General features: G+C 42.1%; 1 protein-coding gene across 1 annotated transcript; it reads right to left on the bottom strand.

Annotated features, from left to right (window-relative positions):
• Positions 1–4,331: 4,331 nt before the first annotated feature.
• LOC127005248 (protein-associating with the carboxyl-terminal domain of ezrin-like) lies at positions 4,332–15,605 on the bottom strand. Its single transcript, XM_050874017.1, has 11 exons — positions 15,444–15,605; positions 14,335–14,451; positions 13,913–14,101; positions 13,516–13,607; positions 12,712–12,881; positions 12,125–12,311; positions 11,371–11,510; positions 9,810–10,069; positions 9,467–9,616; positions 8,544–8,670; positions 4,332–6,674 (listed from the first exon to the last, which is right to left on the bottom strand). The coding sequence occupies exons 1-11, from the start codon at positions 15,498–15,500 to the stop codon at positions 5,698–5,700; spliced, it is 2,466 nt and encodes an 821-aa protein (XP_050729974.1). The 5' UTR covers positions 15,501–15,605; the 3' UTR covers positions 4,332–5,697.
• Positions 15,606–17,290: the final 1,685 nt, after the last annotated feature.

Consider the following 17,290-nt stretch of genomic DNA (forward strand, 5'->3'; position numbering starts at 1 on the left):
CCCTATCATAAACTCTCCTCTTCTTGCAGTCTTCAGTAGAAAACTTCAGTCGTTCATTATATATATGGCGTGTGTGTGTGTGTGTGTGTGTGTGTGTGTGTGTGTGTGAGAGAGAGAGAGAGAGAGAGAGAGTGCAGTGGCGCCCTCTACATCTTCTCCTTCCTCTTCTTCTTTTTCTTTTAACTTTTCCGCTTTGTATCGCTTCTTCAATCCTCCTTCACTCCTCTTCACACTTAATACATACTTCACTACACACACTTATATATACTTATACTTCACTGTGCACTTTAAAACATCACCACAGCTCGCTCGCTCTCTCCTCCTACTTAACATGTATCCTTAGTTGTATAATGACACTCTGTACTGCCTGGGGGTTGAGATGGCATGCTCCTCCCTTCTCCTTTGTTGTTTTACTTGCAACAATAAACTATCAATCAATCAATCAATCTTTTTTTTATTAGCCTGCAACAATAAACCATCAATCAATCAATCAATCTCTCTCCTTTCATTTCGTCTATACCCAAAAAACAATCATGGCATCTGTTTTTGTTTACCTGCAACTATAAACTATCAATCAATCAATCAATCTTTTTTATTAACCTGCAACTATAAACTATCAATCAATCAATCAATCTCTCTCCTTTCATTTCGTCTATACCCAAAAAAACACAATCATAGCATCTGTTTTTGTTTACCTGCAACTATAAACTATCAAACAATCAATCTCTCTCCTTTCATTTCGTCTGTACCCAAACAAACACAATCACGGCATCTATATATTTCCAGCACCGAGGTCACACTTTATTTATTATTATACATCAGATACATTTGTTTGTTTTTCACAATGTCAGTATATACAAGATGGTGAAACATACATATACACAGACAGACAGACAGACAGACACAGACGATTATATAAAAAACATGAGAAAATGACGTAATAATTCAAAGGGGTGTGTGTGTGTGTGTGTGTGTGTGTGTGTGTGTGTGTGTGTTGCTATACATAATAACATACATCAATAAATCATACACAAAAAACACCTGGAAATATATATGTATATCTATGTATGAATGTATGTATGTATGTATGTTTAAAGAGAGGTAAAAAAGTAAACAAAAAAGTAGTAAAAAATAATATATGAAGTAAAGAGAGCAAATAAATTTGTATGTATATGTGTGTATGTATGTATGTGTGTATGTATGTATGTATGTTTGACAATCCACAGGTGTACAAAGCATAATGAGATCCACCTGTAAGTTGTTAATGAGCCTCCAATGAGCAGGTAAGGTAAGGTAAGGTAAGGTAAGGTATATATATATATATATATATATATATATATATATATATATATATATATATATATATATATATATATATATATATATATATATATATATATATATATATATATATATATATATATATATATATATATATATATATATATATATATATATATATATATATATATATATATATATATATATATATATACACACACACACACACACACACACACACACACACACACACACACACACACACACACCTTTCAACCTCAATGCAAAGAACAAAAAAAAAAGAATGCAATGACTAAAAAAATAAAGGAAAAAAACAAGGACATGAACTACAAGAAGAAGAAAAGGAAGAAAAAAAGGACAAAAGATGAACAAGGAAGATGAGCAAGAACAAAAAGAACAAGAACAAGATTTAGAATTAGAACAAGAATGACAAGAACAGGATAAGAAAAAGGAAGAGCAAGGCCAAAAAGTTAAAACGTGAACCGAGAAAGAAAATGTGAATCATGAACATTTTATGCAACACTAAAAACAAAATTAAAAAAAAAACTCGAGCATAAAAAACAAAAACAAAAAATGAAGGAAAACAAGGAGAAACCACAACTTGACTAAAGAAAATAACTCAGAGCATCAAAAACACTAAATTATGAAAGAAAACACAACTTGGCTAACAAAAAAAAAGAAAAGAAAAAGAAAAAGAAAAGAGAAAACACAACCTAACTAAAGAAAAAAGGAAAGGAAAAGGAAAAAACAGCACCAACCATGAATTTCCACACCATCACCACCACCAAACCAAATCATTAAAACCTTCCAACTCATCATCTTAATAAAAAACTCTAAAAAATCAACTAAATCAAATAAAGAAAAGGAAAAGGAAAAAAACAGCACCAACCATGAATTTCCACACCATGACCACCACCAAACCAAATCATTAACATAAACATTAAATTTATGGCTTTACCGTGTAGCAGCGACGGGCCAAATTTGTGGCTTTACCGTGTAGAGGCGACGGGCCAAATTTGTGGCTTTACCGTGTAGCAGCGACGGGCCAAATTTGTGGCTTTACCGTGTAGCAGCGACGGGCCAAATTTGTGGCTTTACCGTGTAGCAGCGACGGGCCAAATTTGTGGCTTTACCGTTTAGCAGCGACGGGCCAAATTTGTGGCTTTACCGTGTAGCAGCGACGGGCCAAATTTGTGGCTTTACCGTGTAGCAGCGACAGGCCAAATTTGTGCCATGATATAAACCCCCAAAAATAGATGATACATAATCTGATCACAAATGCTTCAATATATATTATGAAATGGTTTGTGTGAGGGGTGATTTTTTTCTCATTTTTCTCGCTTGGAGGGACCATTAAGAAACATGATCCCTGCTGCTACTGGGTTAAAACACTCCATCTCATCACCAAATAAAAACTCTAAAAAAATCAACAGTACAAAATCACGAGCAAATAGAACACACTACAAAAGCCTAACAAAACAGAGAGAGCAAACCAAGACAGCGGAAACAGACGATCAAGAACAGCGTAGGAAGTGTCATATATAATTGAGGTGTCAGAAGGAGCATAAGGGGTAGAGCCATTCTCCTCTAGTCTGCACTGGGAAAGGAAAACTACAAATCCCAGGAAGAACAAGTTGCCATGGAAAACCAACCTTGTATCTGGTGTACCGAGAGTCGCTTTTCCCTTGCAACCTGTATCTTGTCTGTACTGGGAAAGGAAAGTCAGGCCAGCTAACACATCCCAGGAAGAACAAGACTAGATGCGAGGAAAAACCAACCTTGTATCTAGTGTACCGTTAGTCGCTTTTCCCTTGCAATCTGTATCTTGTCTGTACTGGGAAAGGAAAGTCAGGCCAGCCAACATATCCCAGGAAGAACAAGACTAGATGCGAGGAAAAACCAACCTTGTATCTAGTGTACCGAGAGACATTTTTCCCTTGCAACCTATGTATAGTCTAGCCTTTCTCAGCGCAAACTATAAATAAATGGCTTTGTCCCTTATGTCCCTTCTCCTCCAGGCTCATACGTTCCCTATCACACAGTACAAAAAGGGTAAACGCATCAGTCAGCCCTCACAAACCAACTCTATATTTGTGCAGTTCAGTGAGTATGCAAACTTGAGGGCAGACACACTAACACACTGACTCTCTCTGCTCTTGTAGGAGAGGACACACTCGCATACTAACTCTTCTCTGCTCTTGACTCATGCAGTACAGGACACACTCACACACTAACTCCTTTCTCTTATGTCAGTGCGGTACAAACTAACAAACACTAACTCTTGTCAATGTGCAGTATATGACTTTTACACTAACTCTTCTCTTATGTCAGTGCGGTACAAAGACCCACACTTACACCCCCTCTTCTCTTCCCTATGTCAGTGTTATACCAGACCCATTCAGGACACTATACACTCAGACAGGTTTAAACACTCCACCCACTGCCACTAACTCTTCTCCTTTCTATACCAATGAAGTAAAAGACCCATTCACACCACCTCTTCTCTTCCCTATGTCAGTGTTATACCAGACCCATTCAGGACACTATACACTCTGACAGGTTTAAACAGTCCACCCACTGCCACTAACTCTTCTCCTTTCTATACCAATGAAGTAAAAGACCCACACTTACACCAACTCTTCTCTTCCCTATGTCAGTGTTATACCAGACCCATTCAGGACACTACACTAAAGACAGGTTCAAGCAGTCCACAAGCAGCCTTCCCTTTGCCAACCAAGCAAGGAAATATCACTAGTCAGGGGTCAATCATCTCTTTACTATGTCTGTGCACTGTAACACCTATCCTAAGCCTCTCTATACAAACAATGGACAGGTTGAAACAGTGGGACAGGTTGAAACAGTTCACACGCAGCCTTCCCTTTGCCAGCCAAGTCAGGGGTCAGTCATCTCTTAACTATGTCTGTGCACTGTAAACCTGTCCTAAGCCTCTCTATACAAACAGTGGACAGGTTGAAACAGTCTCTTCCTCCTCCTCCTCTTCATCTTCCTCCTCCTTTCTTTTCTTTCTCCTCCTCTTTCTCTTCCTTTTTTCTGTTTGTTATAAGAGTAAAAGAGAGAGGCCAACTAACTCTTCACTATGGGCCAGTACCACAGCTAGACATGAAGGGTTCATATGGAAGTTCAAGTATAAAGAAACAAATCTGAGGAAACTAACCCCAGAAATCTCTTTAGTAGAATCGGATGCCATGTTGAAACTCTGAGCAGTCACATCGACCCCTCAATCCTACTACCTATCCGTGAATGACTATGAGTGAGATGTCGCCCAGAACATTATTGTACTATAACTCGCAGCACATCACCGAGACAGAGCGAAACTACCAAAACAGACGCTCCTTCAATAAATATGTATAATGTCTCACAACCGGTCATTCACCCATAAAACACACACATACACACACACACACACTCACGTTCTTGTGCATTAACACCTAACCTAACCTAACCTAACCTAACAAAAATAAGTAAATAAATAAAAAATTAGAAAAAAATATAAGGGAGAGGACCAAGATCTATAGGTTAGGTTAAGTTGAGTTAGGTTAAGTTAGGTTAGGTTGGGTTAGGTCCCTCCTGCTGCAACTACAATGTGCCAGTCAAGTAACCTAACCTAACCTAACCTAAAAAAAAAAATTAAAAAATGGAAAAAAAGGAAAGGGAAAGGACCAAGATCTATAGGTTAGGTTAGGTTAGGTCTCTCCTTCCACTTCTACTACAGTGCTCCATCAATGCCCTCTCGACCCTCCTCACTAAACAAATATATAAACACTCACTAAAACGACAACAACACGACAAAACACGGCACTGCATCTCATATTTACACGGTAGAAAATTGGGTCTGACTAGCCTTCGGGGGCAGTGCTGTGGGGTGTAAAACTGGATAAAAAATGAAGGGTGAAGAAAATGATCCAAAAAATTTAAAGGGAAACTAAAATGATACAAAAAAATGAAGGGAAAAGAAAATTATCTAAAAAAATGAAAGGGAAACTAAAATGATACAGAATAAATAAAGGAAAAGAAAATGGTTAAAAAAATTAAGGAAAAATAAAATAACACAAAAAATAGAGAAAAAAAAAGGAAAAAGAAAATAATACAAAAAAAAGAAAGGGAAAAATAAAAAGACAAAACAAAATATAAAAGAAAAAATTTAAAATATACAAAAAAAAAATGAAAACAATATCACCGCAAGGACACCACACCCACAACACCAGCCCTTGAAGCATCACATAAAAAGACTCCCATGATATCACTCTTCAGGGAATGTGCCGTGAGAGAACAGTGAGACGAGACGAGACGAGACGAGAGACGACTCCACCACCGAGCATCATCACCATCATCATCATCATCTCCTTACCAGCGTCCTTCCTGCCCTTCCCCCCCTCAGAAATCCTCACCCCAGTTATCATTCCAGCCGTCCTTCACAACAGGTCTCTGGGGCACACTGGGCGTCACATCCCTGGCCACACCGTTCGCCTCTGAAGGGAGATCCGGCCCTGTAAGGTCTGGCCATGGCTCAGATTCCCAGTTCGTGCTTGATTTCGCGGGGGAGGATGTGTTTGAGGTGTTCGATGGGGGGGATGGTATTTCGGGGAGGTCTAGAGGGTCACCCCACCCACCCTCGTCGCCCCATGCCTCCTCCCCCATTTTGGTGTCGAGACCAGCGAGGGTTTCGGAGACGGAGGGCGTGCGGGCGAGAGGGACACCTTTTGCCCGGCAGTTGGCCTCCACTAACATAGTCTCGAGGTCAAACTTCTTGGTGGTGAAACTCGGAGCCAGGTCAGCGAAGAGGTCAAGCTCGGCATCACGCTTCTTGTTGACCTTGATGGCTAGGACATCGAACTCCTCCCCTAGGCTCGGTGGGCGTTTGGGGGTGGGAGCGGTGGGTGGTTCCTTCTTCCCGAGGCCAACGAGTTTCATACCCGAGCTTTGCCGAGGGGCGGATGACGTCTTACCGTGCTGCGTTGGTGGTGGTGTGTCGTTCGGTGCTGTGGTTGCCGGATGTAATGTCTGCGAGAAAACGTCATCCATTTCACCCCCGCCCCCAAGACTCACACTCCAGCCGCTGTGCACATCCTTAGGCGGCAGAACAGTTGGGCCTTTGAACACCTCGCCCACCCCTTCCTGCATGTCCTCCCAGTCCGACGACCAGGCCTCCACCTCGCCGCCAAGGCCCGGGGACACGAGGGAGGGGACGGCAGGGTTGGTGCTGTCCTCGCCGCCGTCCGGTGAACTCCTCTCGGGGATGTGGGCGAGCGCCAGGCTGTCCAGGGAGAGGTTGTCCAGCGAGGCGGCGTCGGAGGCAGCTTCAGCCCCCGCCAGTGAGATGGAGCGTGGTGGTGGTGGAGGTGGGGTCAGCTCTGAATGGAGGAAGGGTATGCTCACCGCCACACCCAGAGCATAGAGGGTTTGTTTTGTTTTTGTTTTATTACAACAAAGGAGACGGCTCAAGGCCAACAAAAAGAGTGTAGAAAAAAAAAGCCCGCTACTCACCGCTCCCAATACAGACAGAAGTAAAGAGTGGCTAAAAGAGAGGTCAATTTTGGGTAGAGAGCAGCAAAGGAGCAACCAAGGGAAGCAGCTCAAGGGAAAGTATAACTAGATTCTAAAGCACCATGCAAGTAAGTTAGATTTTACAACACTAGGATAAAGGTACTGTACTACTAACAAAACCATAGTAACTAGGCTACAATTACTAAACTACTACCTTGAAATCTATACACTACTACCACTACTACTATCCTACTATATGCAAATTCTAAGCTATATTAAGCAAACTCACCTTAAACAGAATGCGAAAAAGTGGCTTTGCAAGAGCGTAGAGCAACATTCAAATGCCCCACACTTAACCCGGTAGCAGCGACGGGCCAAATCTGTGGCTTTACCGTGTACCAGCAATGGGCCAAATTTTTACCATGATATGAACCCCAAAAAATAGGTGATCCATAACCTGATCACAAATGCATTGATATATATTATGAAATGGTTTGTGTGGGTCATGATTTTTTCTCATTTTTCTCGCTTAGAGGGGCCTTTAAGAAACATGATCCCCGCAGCTACCAGGTCAAGACTTCCAAGCACTCAAGCACACCCGCATGAACCGAGAAAAGCAATAATAATAAATAATAATACTTCCCATGGATTTCCAGGTCAAGCAACAATAAAATGCCCAACACTTCATACTTCCAACTATGCAAACAGACAAACAGCGTGTCTTCCAATTGCCCAAGCAGCTATAAAATGCCCAACACTTAAGACTTCCAAGTACTCAAACACACAGATGAATAGCGTGAACCGAGAAAACCTATAAGATTCCCAGCGTGTCTTCCAATTGCCTCCCCAATTTCACCTTTACCAACTTCCGTGTTATCAAAGCACTGAAGGAGCACCGAAGAAGTCACCCATACACTATGAGACGTAATCTATTTTTTCTTTTCCCTTGCTCCCAAAAGGTTCATAAATGAGACCCTATACCCGATGAAAAGAGTAAAAATCCACACAAAAGTCACTGTAAAAAAAGCAAGTACCCACCTCATGCTTTCCTTAACCCGGTAGCAGCGACAGGCCAAATTTGTGGCTTTACCATGTAGCAGCGATGGGCCAAATTTGTGCCATGATATAAACCCCCCAAAATAGATGATACATAAATTGATCACAAATACTTTCATATGTATTTTGAAATGGTTTGTGTGATTAGTGATATTTTCTCATTTTTCTCGCTTAGAGGGACCATTAAGAAACATGATCCCCGTTGCTACCAGGTTAATAAAAACAACATATTCAGGGGATGCAAAATGCCCAACCCACCCCATGCTAACTTTCCTTCTCCATACACTCACGTTAGAAAGCATTGGCACATGGCGGAAAATGAGGAAGTAGAAGCATTGATTCAACACACAACATTTCAAGAAGCAGAGTAAATGTCTGAGCTAAAGAAAGAAAGAAACTCCAACATACACAAATTGTAGGAGTCTAAGAACCAAAAAGAGGATTTACTGAGGGGTTAAGCATAAAAGAAATCAGTGAACTTATGGCAGTATCTCAACCTCCCTCCCTCCCTCCCTCCCTTCCTGTTTACTATCTGTCCAGTCTCTCGACCTTCCTAAAATTCAACCTACCCTACCTCTCTTTTCTCTCCCCCTTCCCTTCCTTCCCTTTTGGCAGCGAGTTCACCCTTTCCATCCTACCACCTCATGTGACCTTCCTACTGAACAAGAGCAAGAACATACCTGGTGATCGGGGGGAGGCGGAAGGTGTTGGCAGTGGCTTGGGGGTGACCACCTTGATGCCGTTCACTAGCGGTTCCTTGGCCAGTGAAGACGAGACTCCTTTGGTGAGAGGCAGGAGCGCCGCCGCCTATGAGGGAGAGAGATAAAAAAGAATGAAGGGTTTTATTATTGCTGCATTCCCTATAAAAATTAGACAAAAACAAGATTAAAAGAAGAAACAAAATACCAAAAAATAGAAATGAAGGAAAGAACAAAATGATACAAAAAATAAAAATAAAGAGAGAGAGAGAGAGAGAGAGAGAGAGAGAGAGAGAGAGAGAGAGAGAGAGAGAGAGAGAGAGAGAGAGAGAGAGAGAGAGAGAGAGAGAGAGAGAGAGAGAGAGAGAGAGAGAGAGAGAGAGAGAGAGAGAGAGAGAGAGAGAGAGAGAGAGATAGAGAGAGAGAGAGAGAGAGAGAGAGAGAGAGAGAGAGAGAGAGAGAGAGAGAGAGAGAGAGAGAGAGAGAGAGAGAGAGAGAGAGAGAGAGAGAGAGAGAGAGAGAGAGAGAGAGAGAGAGAGAGAGAGAGAGAGAGAGAATGTGAGTGATAAAATAACCTTGATAAAGAAAGAAAGAAACAAAGGAGGAAAGAAAGAGTGAAAGAGAGAGAAGGTTCAAACAAGTGGAAGAAAGAAAGAAAGAAGGAAATTATTATTATTATTATTATTATTATTGGTGTCTTCCCTAGAAAAAGGACTGCAGGATTTCATTATTGCTATCCTCCCTATGAAAAACACTGTAGGATTTCACTGTTGCCGCCCTCCCTACAAGCAGAAAACAACACACTTACAACAAAAAAAAAAACAAAAAAAAAAAAAAAAAAAAAAATGAAAACCGGGAAACCAGAAACACCACACAGACAACCAAACACCACACAGACAACCCACCTTGGGCTTGGCGGTGGTGAAGAGGTTGTGCCGGTTCTCGCCCACCACGACGCTGGCCCCGAGAATGGGTACAAGGTGGGCCAGGGCATGCAGGGTGGCGGAGACGAGGGCATCGCTGGAGTCCCTTATGCCCAACAGGAGCTCCGGCAACTATGGGGAACAGACAGTGGGCATATTATTTTCTAACTATATTTCTCTCTCTCTCTCTCTCTCTCTCTCTCTCTCTCTCTCTCTCTCTCTCTCTCTCTCTCTCTCTCTCCCAATACATCCCCCCTCACCTCCCTCTCTCTCACTCACTCACTCACCCCCTCTCTCTCTCACCCCCAGCACATCCCCCACTCACCACATCCTCAGCCAGCACATCCCTGGGTAAAAGCGACACATAGCTGGGTAGGTGTGCCAGTAGGGTGCCTCTCACAGTGGCATCGTGCACCCCAAAGAGACGCACCACCTGGGGTACGATGTTGCGACGGAACACCTCCTCGCTGAATAGGCCAGCTCCTCCTCCTCCTCCTCCTCCTCCTCCTGGTACTCCTTCTCCTCCTCCTTCTCCAGTCTCGTCACCTTCTCCTTCATTGTGGTTGTTTTTCTCCCTTTTAGGACCTGAGTAAAAGGGGAAGAAAAAGGTTATTTGTCCGTTTTGTTGTTAAATTTACGGAAGAAAAAAAAAAAATATGGGAAAAAGGAGTGCAAAAAAAATTGGTTCATTCACTCAATTACATTTTTTCCTTGATCAATTTATACCTACATTTCTTTTCTTAAATCTTTTTCTTTACTTTTCTTTTTCGTAATTTTTTCTCTTCTTTTCTTCCACTTATAGAATCACTAAAAGCACGAGGATAAAATGAAAAGTAGAACGGAAAAAAAGTAAAATAAAAAGATGGGGAAAAAGGTTATTGGTCTGTTTTATTATTGTTAAATTCATAAAAGGACACAACAAAAAATCATATGAAATAAAACTTGGCACATAAAACTTGGCATGAAAAAACTGATACAAAAGGAATAGTATGAAGAAAATTGGTGCAAAGTATGGAAAGAAAAATAGAAAGAGAAATTTGGTATTAACAAGAATTGATATGAAAAAAAAATGGTTCACTTATCAATACTATATCTTACTTAACCCAGTAGCAGCGGGGATCATGTTTCTTAATGGTCCCTCTATTCGAGAAAATGAGAAAAAATCATCACTCACACAAACCATTTCATAATATATGTCAAAGCATTTGTGATCAGATTATGTATCATCTATTTTAAGGGGTTTATATCATGGCACAAATTTGGCCCGTCGTTGCTACACGGTAAAGCCACAAACTTGGCCCGTCGCTGCTACACGGTAAAGCCACAAATTTGGCCCATCACTGCTACACGGTAAAGCCACAAATTTGGCCCGTCACTGCTACACGGTAAAGCCACAAATTTGGCCCGTCGCTGCTACACGGTAAAGCCACAAATTTGGCCCATCACTGCTACACGGTAAAGCCACAAATTTGGCCCGTCACTGCTACACGGTAAAGCCACAAATTTGGCCCGTCGCTGCTACACAGTAAAGCCACAAATCTGGCCCGTCGCTGCTACACGGTAAAGCCACAAATTTGGCCCGTCGCTGCTACTGGGTTAATGTGTAATACTCTGCTTAAAGGACCACAAAAACATGAAAATAAAACAAAAAGAAAATAAAGAGGGAAAAGTAAAAAATAAAATGAAAAGTAGAGGGAAAAACAAAATAAAAATAGAGAAAATGAAAGTAAAATAAAAAGTAGATAGAAAAAGTAAGGGGCCACTCTATTCAGGAGCAGTAAGTAGCGGGCTTTTTTTTTTTCATTGTTGTTTTCTTTTTTTTACGCCCTTGCACTGTCTCCTCTGCTGTAAAAAAAAAAAAACACAAGGGGGTGTCTCAGGCATACCATTGCGAGGCGTGAGGACCCTAGGCATGAGGTGGGTGGCAGCGGCGGGGTGGAGCAGCACAGGCCGGCTCAGGAGGGCGCCAGCCAGGGTGCTCGATACAAGCTCCTCGGGGTACTGCTCCAAGCTGTCTGCCACACTCCTGAAGGGGGGAGAGAGAGTGAGAGGGAGAAGGGGACAGAAAGAGGGAAAGAGACAGAGGAAGAGAGAGAAGGAAACAGAGGGAGAAGGAGACAGAAAGAGGGAAAAAGACAGAGGAAGAGAGACAGAGGGAGAGAGAGAGAGAGAGAGAGAGAGAGAGAGAGAGAGAGAGAGAGAGAGAGAGAGAGAGAGAGAGAGAGAGAGAGAGAGAGAGAGAGAGAGAGAGAGAGAGAGAGAGAGAGAGAGAGAGAGAGAGAGAGAGAGAGAGAGAGAGAGAGAGAGAGAGAGAGAGAGAGAGAGAGAGAGAGAGAGAGAGAGAGAGAGAGAGAGAGGAAGTGAGTCATTCCAAGGTCTTTGCCATTACTAGTGATACGGTCGAGAAAATTCAAAGTTAACGAGCTAAAACTTTAAAGAAAACACAAATGGTAGCTGATAAACATAAAACTACGCTCTGGATAATGAAAAAAAAAAACAATCAACTTCTAATCCAAAACAACACTGCACAAAACAACTAAAATGAACAAAACACAATAGTGACCTTTCCAGTTTCTTCTATTTTTTGCCCCTTGAACTTCCTCTTATACAGTAAAAAAACAAAACAAAAAAAAATCTTACGTCAGGAACTCCTCTCTCTTCTGGTCGGTGAGGAGGAGGATGTTGGTGAGTGTGTCGTGCAGCTTGAGGAAGGCGTGGCTGAAGACCGAGTGTTCCGCTAGCTCGGCCAGGCGCGGACGCTGCGTTGGGGCGGTGGCCAGGCAGCTCTTCTTTACCAGGGCGAGGAAGTCAGCTGCCCCGCCCACCTCTGGAAAACATTAAAATAAGAAGAGAAAAGAGATGAATCATGACCATTTTCTTCATTTTCAGGTTCAAAAAAGAGTAGAGAGGTGAAGGAGTGGAATAGGGGAAGAGGTGGATGAGAGAGAGGGTGGAAGTTAAGATGATGGAGAGGAAAGGTGGAGGGATATGAATGAAGAAGGAAAGGAAGGTGGATGATTAAAAGGGAAGAGAAAGGAGAGGAAGAAGTGGATGAAGTAGGGAAGATAAGATAAATATATGAAGAGGAATAGGAAGGATGGAAAAACAAAGGGAAGGAAAGAGAAAAAAGAAAATTCAAACTAAACTATCGTCTACACACACACACACACACATACAAAATAATACATATATCACAACTAGGGAAACACACAAACTCACTCACACACCTGTCAGAGCCTCGGCGGTGAGCACATCCTCCACCAGGTGTCCGAAGGCGTAGGAGTCCCTGGCGTGCTGGTAGGAGGGGGAGATGCGGGCCTTGTCATCGGGGGGCACAGCGCGCTCGTGGCAGTAACTGTTGGTGTGCTCCACGTGGTCCCTCGTCAACTTGCCAAAGCTGGGGGGGGAGTGTGGAGTCAAGGGATGCTCTAGGGTCAATAACGGTGAAGGAAATTCCCAACCAAGATCAAGACTGAGGTAGAGGGTGGTTCTACTAATACATACAAGTTTTATTTAGACACTATGCCCCCATACACCCCTACCTTCCCTTCTTTCATCCTCCCTTCTCTCCAGCACCCTTAACTCCCTCCTCCCTCCCTGACACCACTCACAATTCCTTCCTCCCTTCCCTCCAGCACCCTTAACTCCCTCCTCCCTTCCCTATACCCCTCACAGCTCCTTCCTCCCTTCCCTGCGGCACCCCTGTAACATTATTTAATCAACTTCCCAAAGCTTAGGGGAGCATGTAAAGTCAAAGGCAGAGACTCCTAATCAATACCAAAACTAAGGTAGGCAGGGCTTCTAATACAGCCTTTACTCTTAAGAAGGATGATTAGAAGAGAAGAGAAAGGAAAGGAAGAAGTGGATGAAGGAGGGAAGATGGGAGATAAGGTGGACAGATAAGGTGATAGGAAGGATGGAAAAACAAAGGGAAGGAAAGAGAAAAAAGAAAAATCAAACTAAATTATCGTCTATACAAAACTTCATACACTTTACGGCACACACACATACGTTTGAAAAGGAACCCTCACCTGCAGGAGTACTCTAGGCCCCACAGCTTCCAGGCACCGTCCGGGGTCACAAAGATGCTGGAGGCGCTCACGTTGTTGTGGCTAACCCCGGCCTGGGCAGAGAAAAAAAAGTCATAAAAACAACTCTGATATGCAAATTCCTTCATCTGTATTTCCCCCTGCCTACGACGTGACCTCTTGACTTGCCCTATATCTTTCGGCCACACCTCTTAACTCTTTTGTGGGAACAGTGAGTAGCAAGCTTTTTTTTTCATTATTGTTTTCTTTTTTTTTTTTTGCCCTTGAGCTGTTTCCTCTGATGTAAAAAAAAAATGAATAAAAAACAGCCTGATATAATAAAAAATAAAAAATTGATGCATCCTCCACCACCACCACTCCAGGCAAGTCATCCACTCACCCGATCATGCAGGAAGACAAGGGTTTCGATAATGGACTGCAGCCCTGCCGAGATGTGGAGCGGGGAGAAGGTGTCGAGGGTGTGGTGGCGGAGTGGGGTGGCGCGCTCCGTCACCACCACCACCTCACCCCCCACCACGCCCCCGTCAAGGTACCGTAGCAGCCCCGGGTGACGGTACACTCGGCTGGCCTGCACACACAAACAAAAAGTATATAGATGAGAGTCTAGACACACAAAAAATTGTATATATGAACCTCCACATAAAATTACACAAAAAATATATAAAAAAAATCTGAAATGAAAGCAGGAAAATTCGGCACATACTCTAAAAAATAGTTTATAAGATTAAAGAAGGATGTGTTAAAATTCTGCATCCACAAAAAACGATAAATAAATAAATACAAAAGCTCCCCCGCCAGTACCTGCAGCGCCCTCTCTATGTAGGGGCGTTTCCGGGATGAGGACGGATGTGCGGCTGAGAACACCGTCACCTGAGCCCCGTCCAGCTCACCCGGCGCCATCATCCAGTCCTCGTACACCTGCCAAGGGGTAAAACACTGGAGTTGTACCATGTGCCTTACTATGTAGTATATTAATGTGTCTCACTGTGTTGAAGAGGGTTGCCTACTAATTTCAAGACAGTGACTTTATTTCTGAGTAAAATATGTTGCTTTTTATTATGAAGATAATTTTCTTTTCCAGAAATCACTAAATGAATGACTTTTCAATGCTTGAGGTGCATCCGCTGCCGTCTCACTCCCACCCGTTATCATCAGCCAGCGTAGTGGACCCACCCCTGCCATCCCCCCACTCTGCCCTGCACTGTATATTTCCGCTGGCCCACATCTCATGCCTATCAAATTTAAACTGACCTAACCTACTTACCATTACATAACCTTCTTGATAAGGGGGCTTCGACCCCCTCAACCCCTTAACGGGAGGCTTGCCCCCTCAACACCTCTAACAGGGGCTTCGCCCCCCTCAACACCCCCCTCTTTCTATATTCTTGAAGACATTCTTTACTGCACTCCTCCCTTCAGGAGCCAGAAAACATTCAGTATTGTGAGTATAAACTTCACAAGAGGTATCTACCCCTTCTTCAACAAAAGCCCAAGTCACCTTCAAAAACCACCTGAGCGTCTAATTACAGGTACGCCTGACTGGCCTGCGGGTGTGGACAGCTAGACAAACAGCACCAGGAGCCATGTCACACCTCGTACCTGTCCCCACCACCTCAGTTTCACCCAAAACTAAAACACCAATCACCGCTAAAACCACCTGGCCGTCTAATCACAGGTACGCTAGACAGGTGGAAAGACAGGTAGACAGACAGCACCAAGTCATGTCACACCTTGCACCTGTCCCCACCAACACACCTGCACCAAAAAACAACAAATCACCCGGTAAATCACACGAGAAAATCCGAAAATCAGAAAAAATCCAAAAATAAGCAGAGCTTCACCTTGACCCTTTTCCTCCTCCCTCCCTTCTTTCCCGTTTTCCCCTTCACATTTCCCCTTATTTTCCTCACCTCGCTCTTGTCCCGGTCGACCTCCAGCTGCCCCAGGGTAGTCTCAACATTCCCCATGGCGCTCGACTCCCCCAGGTCACCCCGGGACTCGTAACTGTCACGGAAAAAGGAAAACTATGAAGACTTTCCCGCGCCGCTACGTCCGTCTTTTCCACCTTTCCTTCCTTGGTTGTTTACACTGCAGGGAGGAAGCAGACATGGAAGGACTTATTATTATTTTTATTATTTTTATTATTATTTCAGCGTGTTTCCTCTTCTTATTCTTGTTCTTTGGCTTTGTATTCCGTGTTAAAGTGGTGGTGATAATATATATGTGTGTGTTTGTGTGGCTTTGTCTAGTATTTTTATTGTTTTTATTGTTGTTTGAGGGTATTTTTCCTTATTATTCCTGTGTTTTGGTTTTATATTTGGTGCTAAAATGATAATAATAATAATGTGTGTGGTTTTGTTATAGTATGTAAAAATGAACGTGCTTGACCGTGCAGGGAGGAAGCAAACATGGAGAAAATATACTGTTTACGTGTATTTTCCCATTATTTTCCCTGTTCTGTAGCTCTATATTTGATTTTAAAAAGATAATAATATATGTTTCTCTTTGTATATGTATTTTTATGCTTCGTAGTGCTATAGTAAGAATTATATCAGTTGTATATGGGACAACTAATGGCTTCTATAGTGATATTAACTCTAAATAGAAGATGTTCTGGGAGTTATTCTTATCATTACTATTACTATTATTACTTTATTGTTATTGCTAAGCCTTTCCTCGCCACGTGATAAGGTTCTCGCCCTCTCTCCCTTCCCCTTCCTCCTCCTCCTCCTCCTCTTCCTCGTCTCTGCCAGGATCAATTCTGCAACCTCCTGTCTTATGGCGGGCTGTTGAGGCAGAGAGAGATAGGCAGAAGGAAGAGAAGAGAGTTTTCCCATCTATACGCATCTCCATATATCCCCTCTCCTATCCACCATATATGAATCTATCGATCTATCCATCAATGCCAATCTATCAGTACCAATCAGTGTCTCCTATCTGAATGTATCTATCTATTCTATCTATTATATCGACTTGTAAAGCCTGTATCTATCCTATCTGTACATTCTATAATTTATATCTCTGTATCCTATCTATTACAATCTATCTACCCCATGTATAATAATCTATCTGTTCTATCTATATGTACAACCCTATCTATCTATATCATTGTCTATCTACCCTAGCATCTATCTATATAAATTTGTCTATCCACTCTATACAAATCTATTACGAGTTACAAGTAGCTTCCTTTTTATCAGAATACATATAAAGTAGATGGTCTCCTCTTGTAACTATTAAAAATAAGGCTCTACTATCCCCCAATACGGAAATAGTCACCCATTTAAATTACTATAAAATCATAACCCATTTTCCAATACTACATTAGGGTCAGTGAGTGGAATCCAACCCATCTATATGAATTAATCTATTTATCATATCTATATCAATCTATCTGTCAGCAATCAATCTATCCTATCCACAAAATCATCTATTCTATCTACATAAATCTGTCTATCCAATCTATACAAATCTACTACGAGTTACGAGTAGCTTGCTTTTTATCAGAATATATGTAAAGTAGATGGTCTCCTCTTGTAACGATAAAAAAATAGTGCTATACCATCCCTAAATACGGAAAAAGTCACCCATTTAAATTACTATAAAATCATAACCAATTTTCCAAAACTACATTAGGGTCAGTGAGTGAAATCCAACCCATCTATATGAATTAATCTATTTATCATATCTGTATCAATCTATCTGTCAGCAATCAATCTATCCTATCCACAAAATCATCTATTCTATCTACATAAAT

This window comes from Eriocheir sinensis, chromosome 29 (assembly GCF_024679095.1).
Source record: "Eriocheir sinensis breed Jianghai 21 chromosome 29, ASM2467909v1, whole genome shotgun sequence".
In the NCBI taxonomy this organism is placed as follows: domain Eukaryota; kingdom Metazoa; phylum Arthropoda; class Malacostraca; order Decapoda; family Varunidae; genus Eriocheir; species Eriocheir sinensis.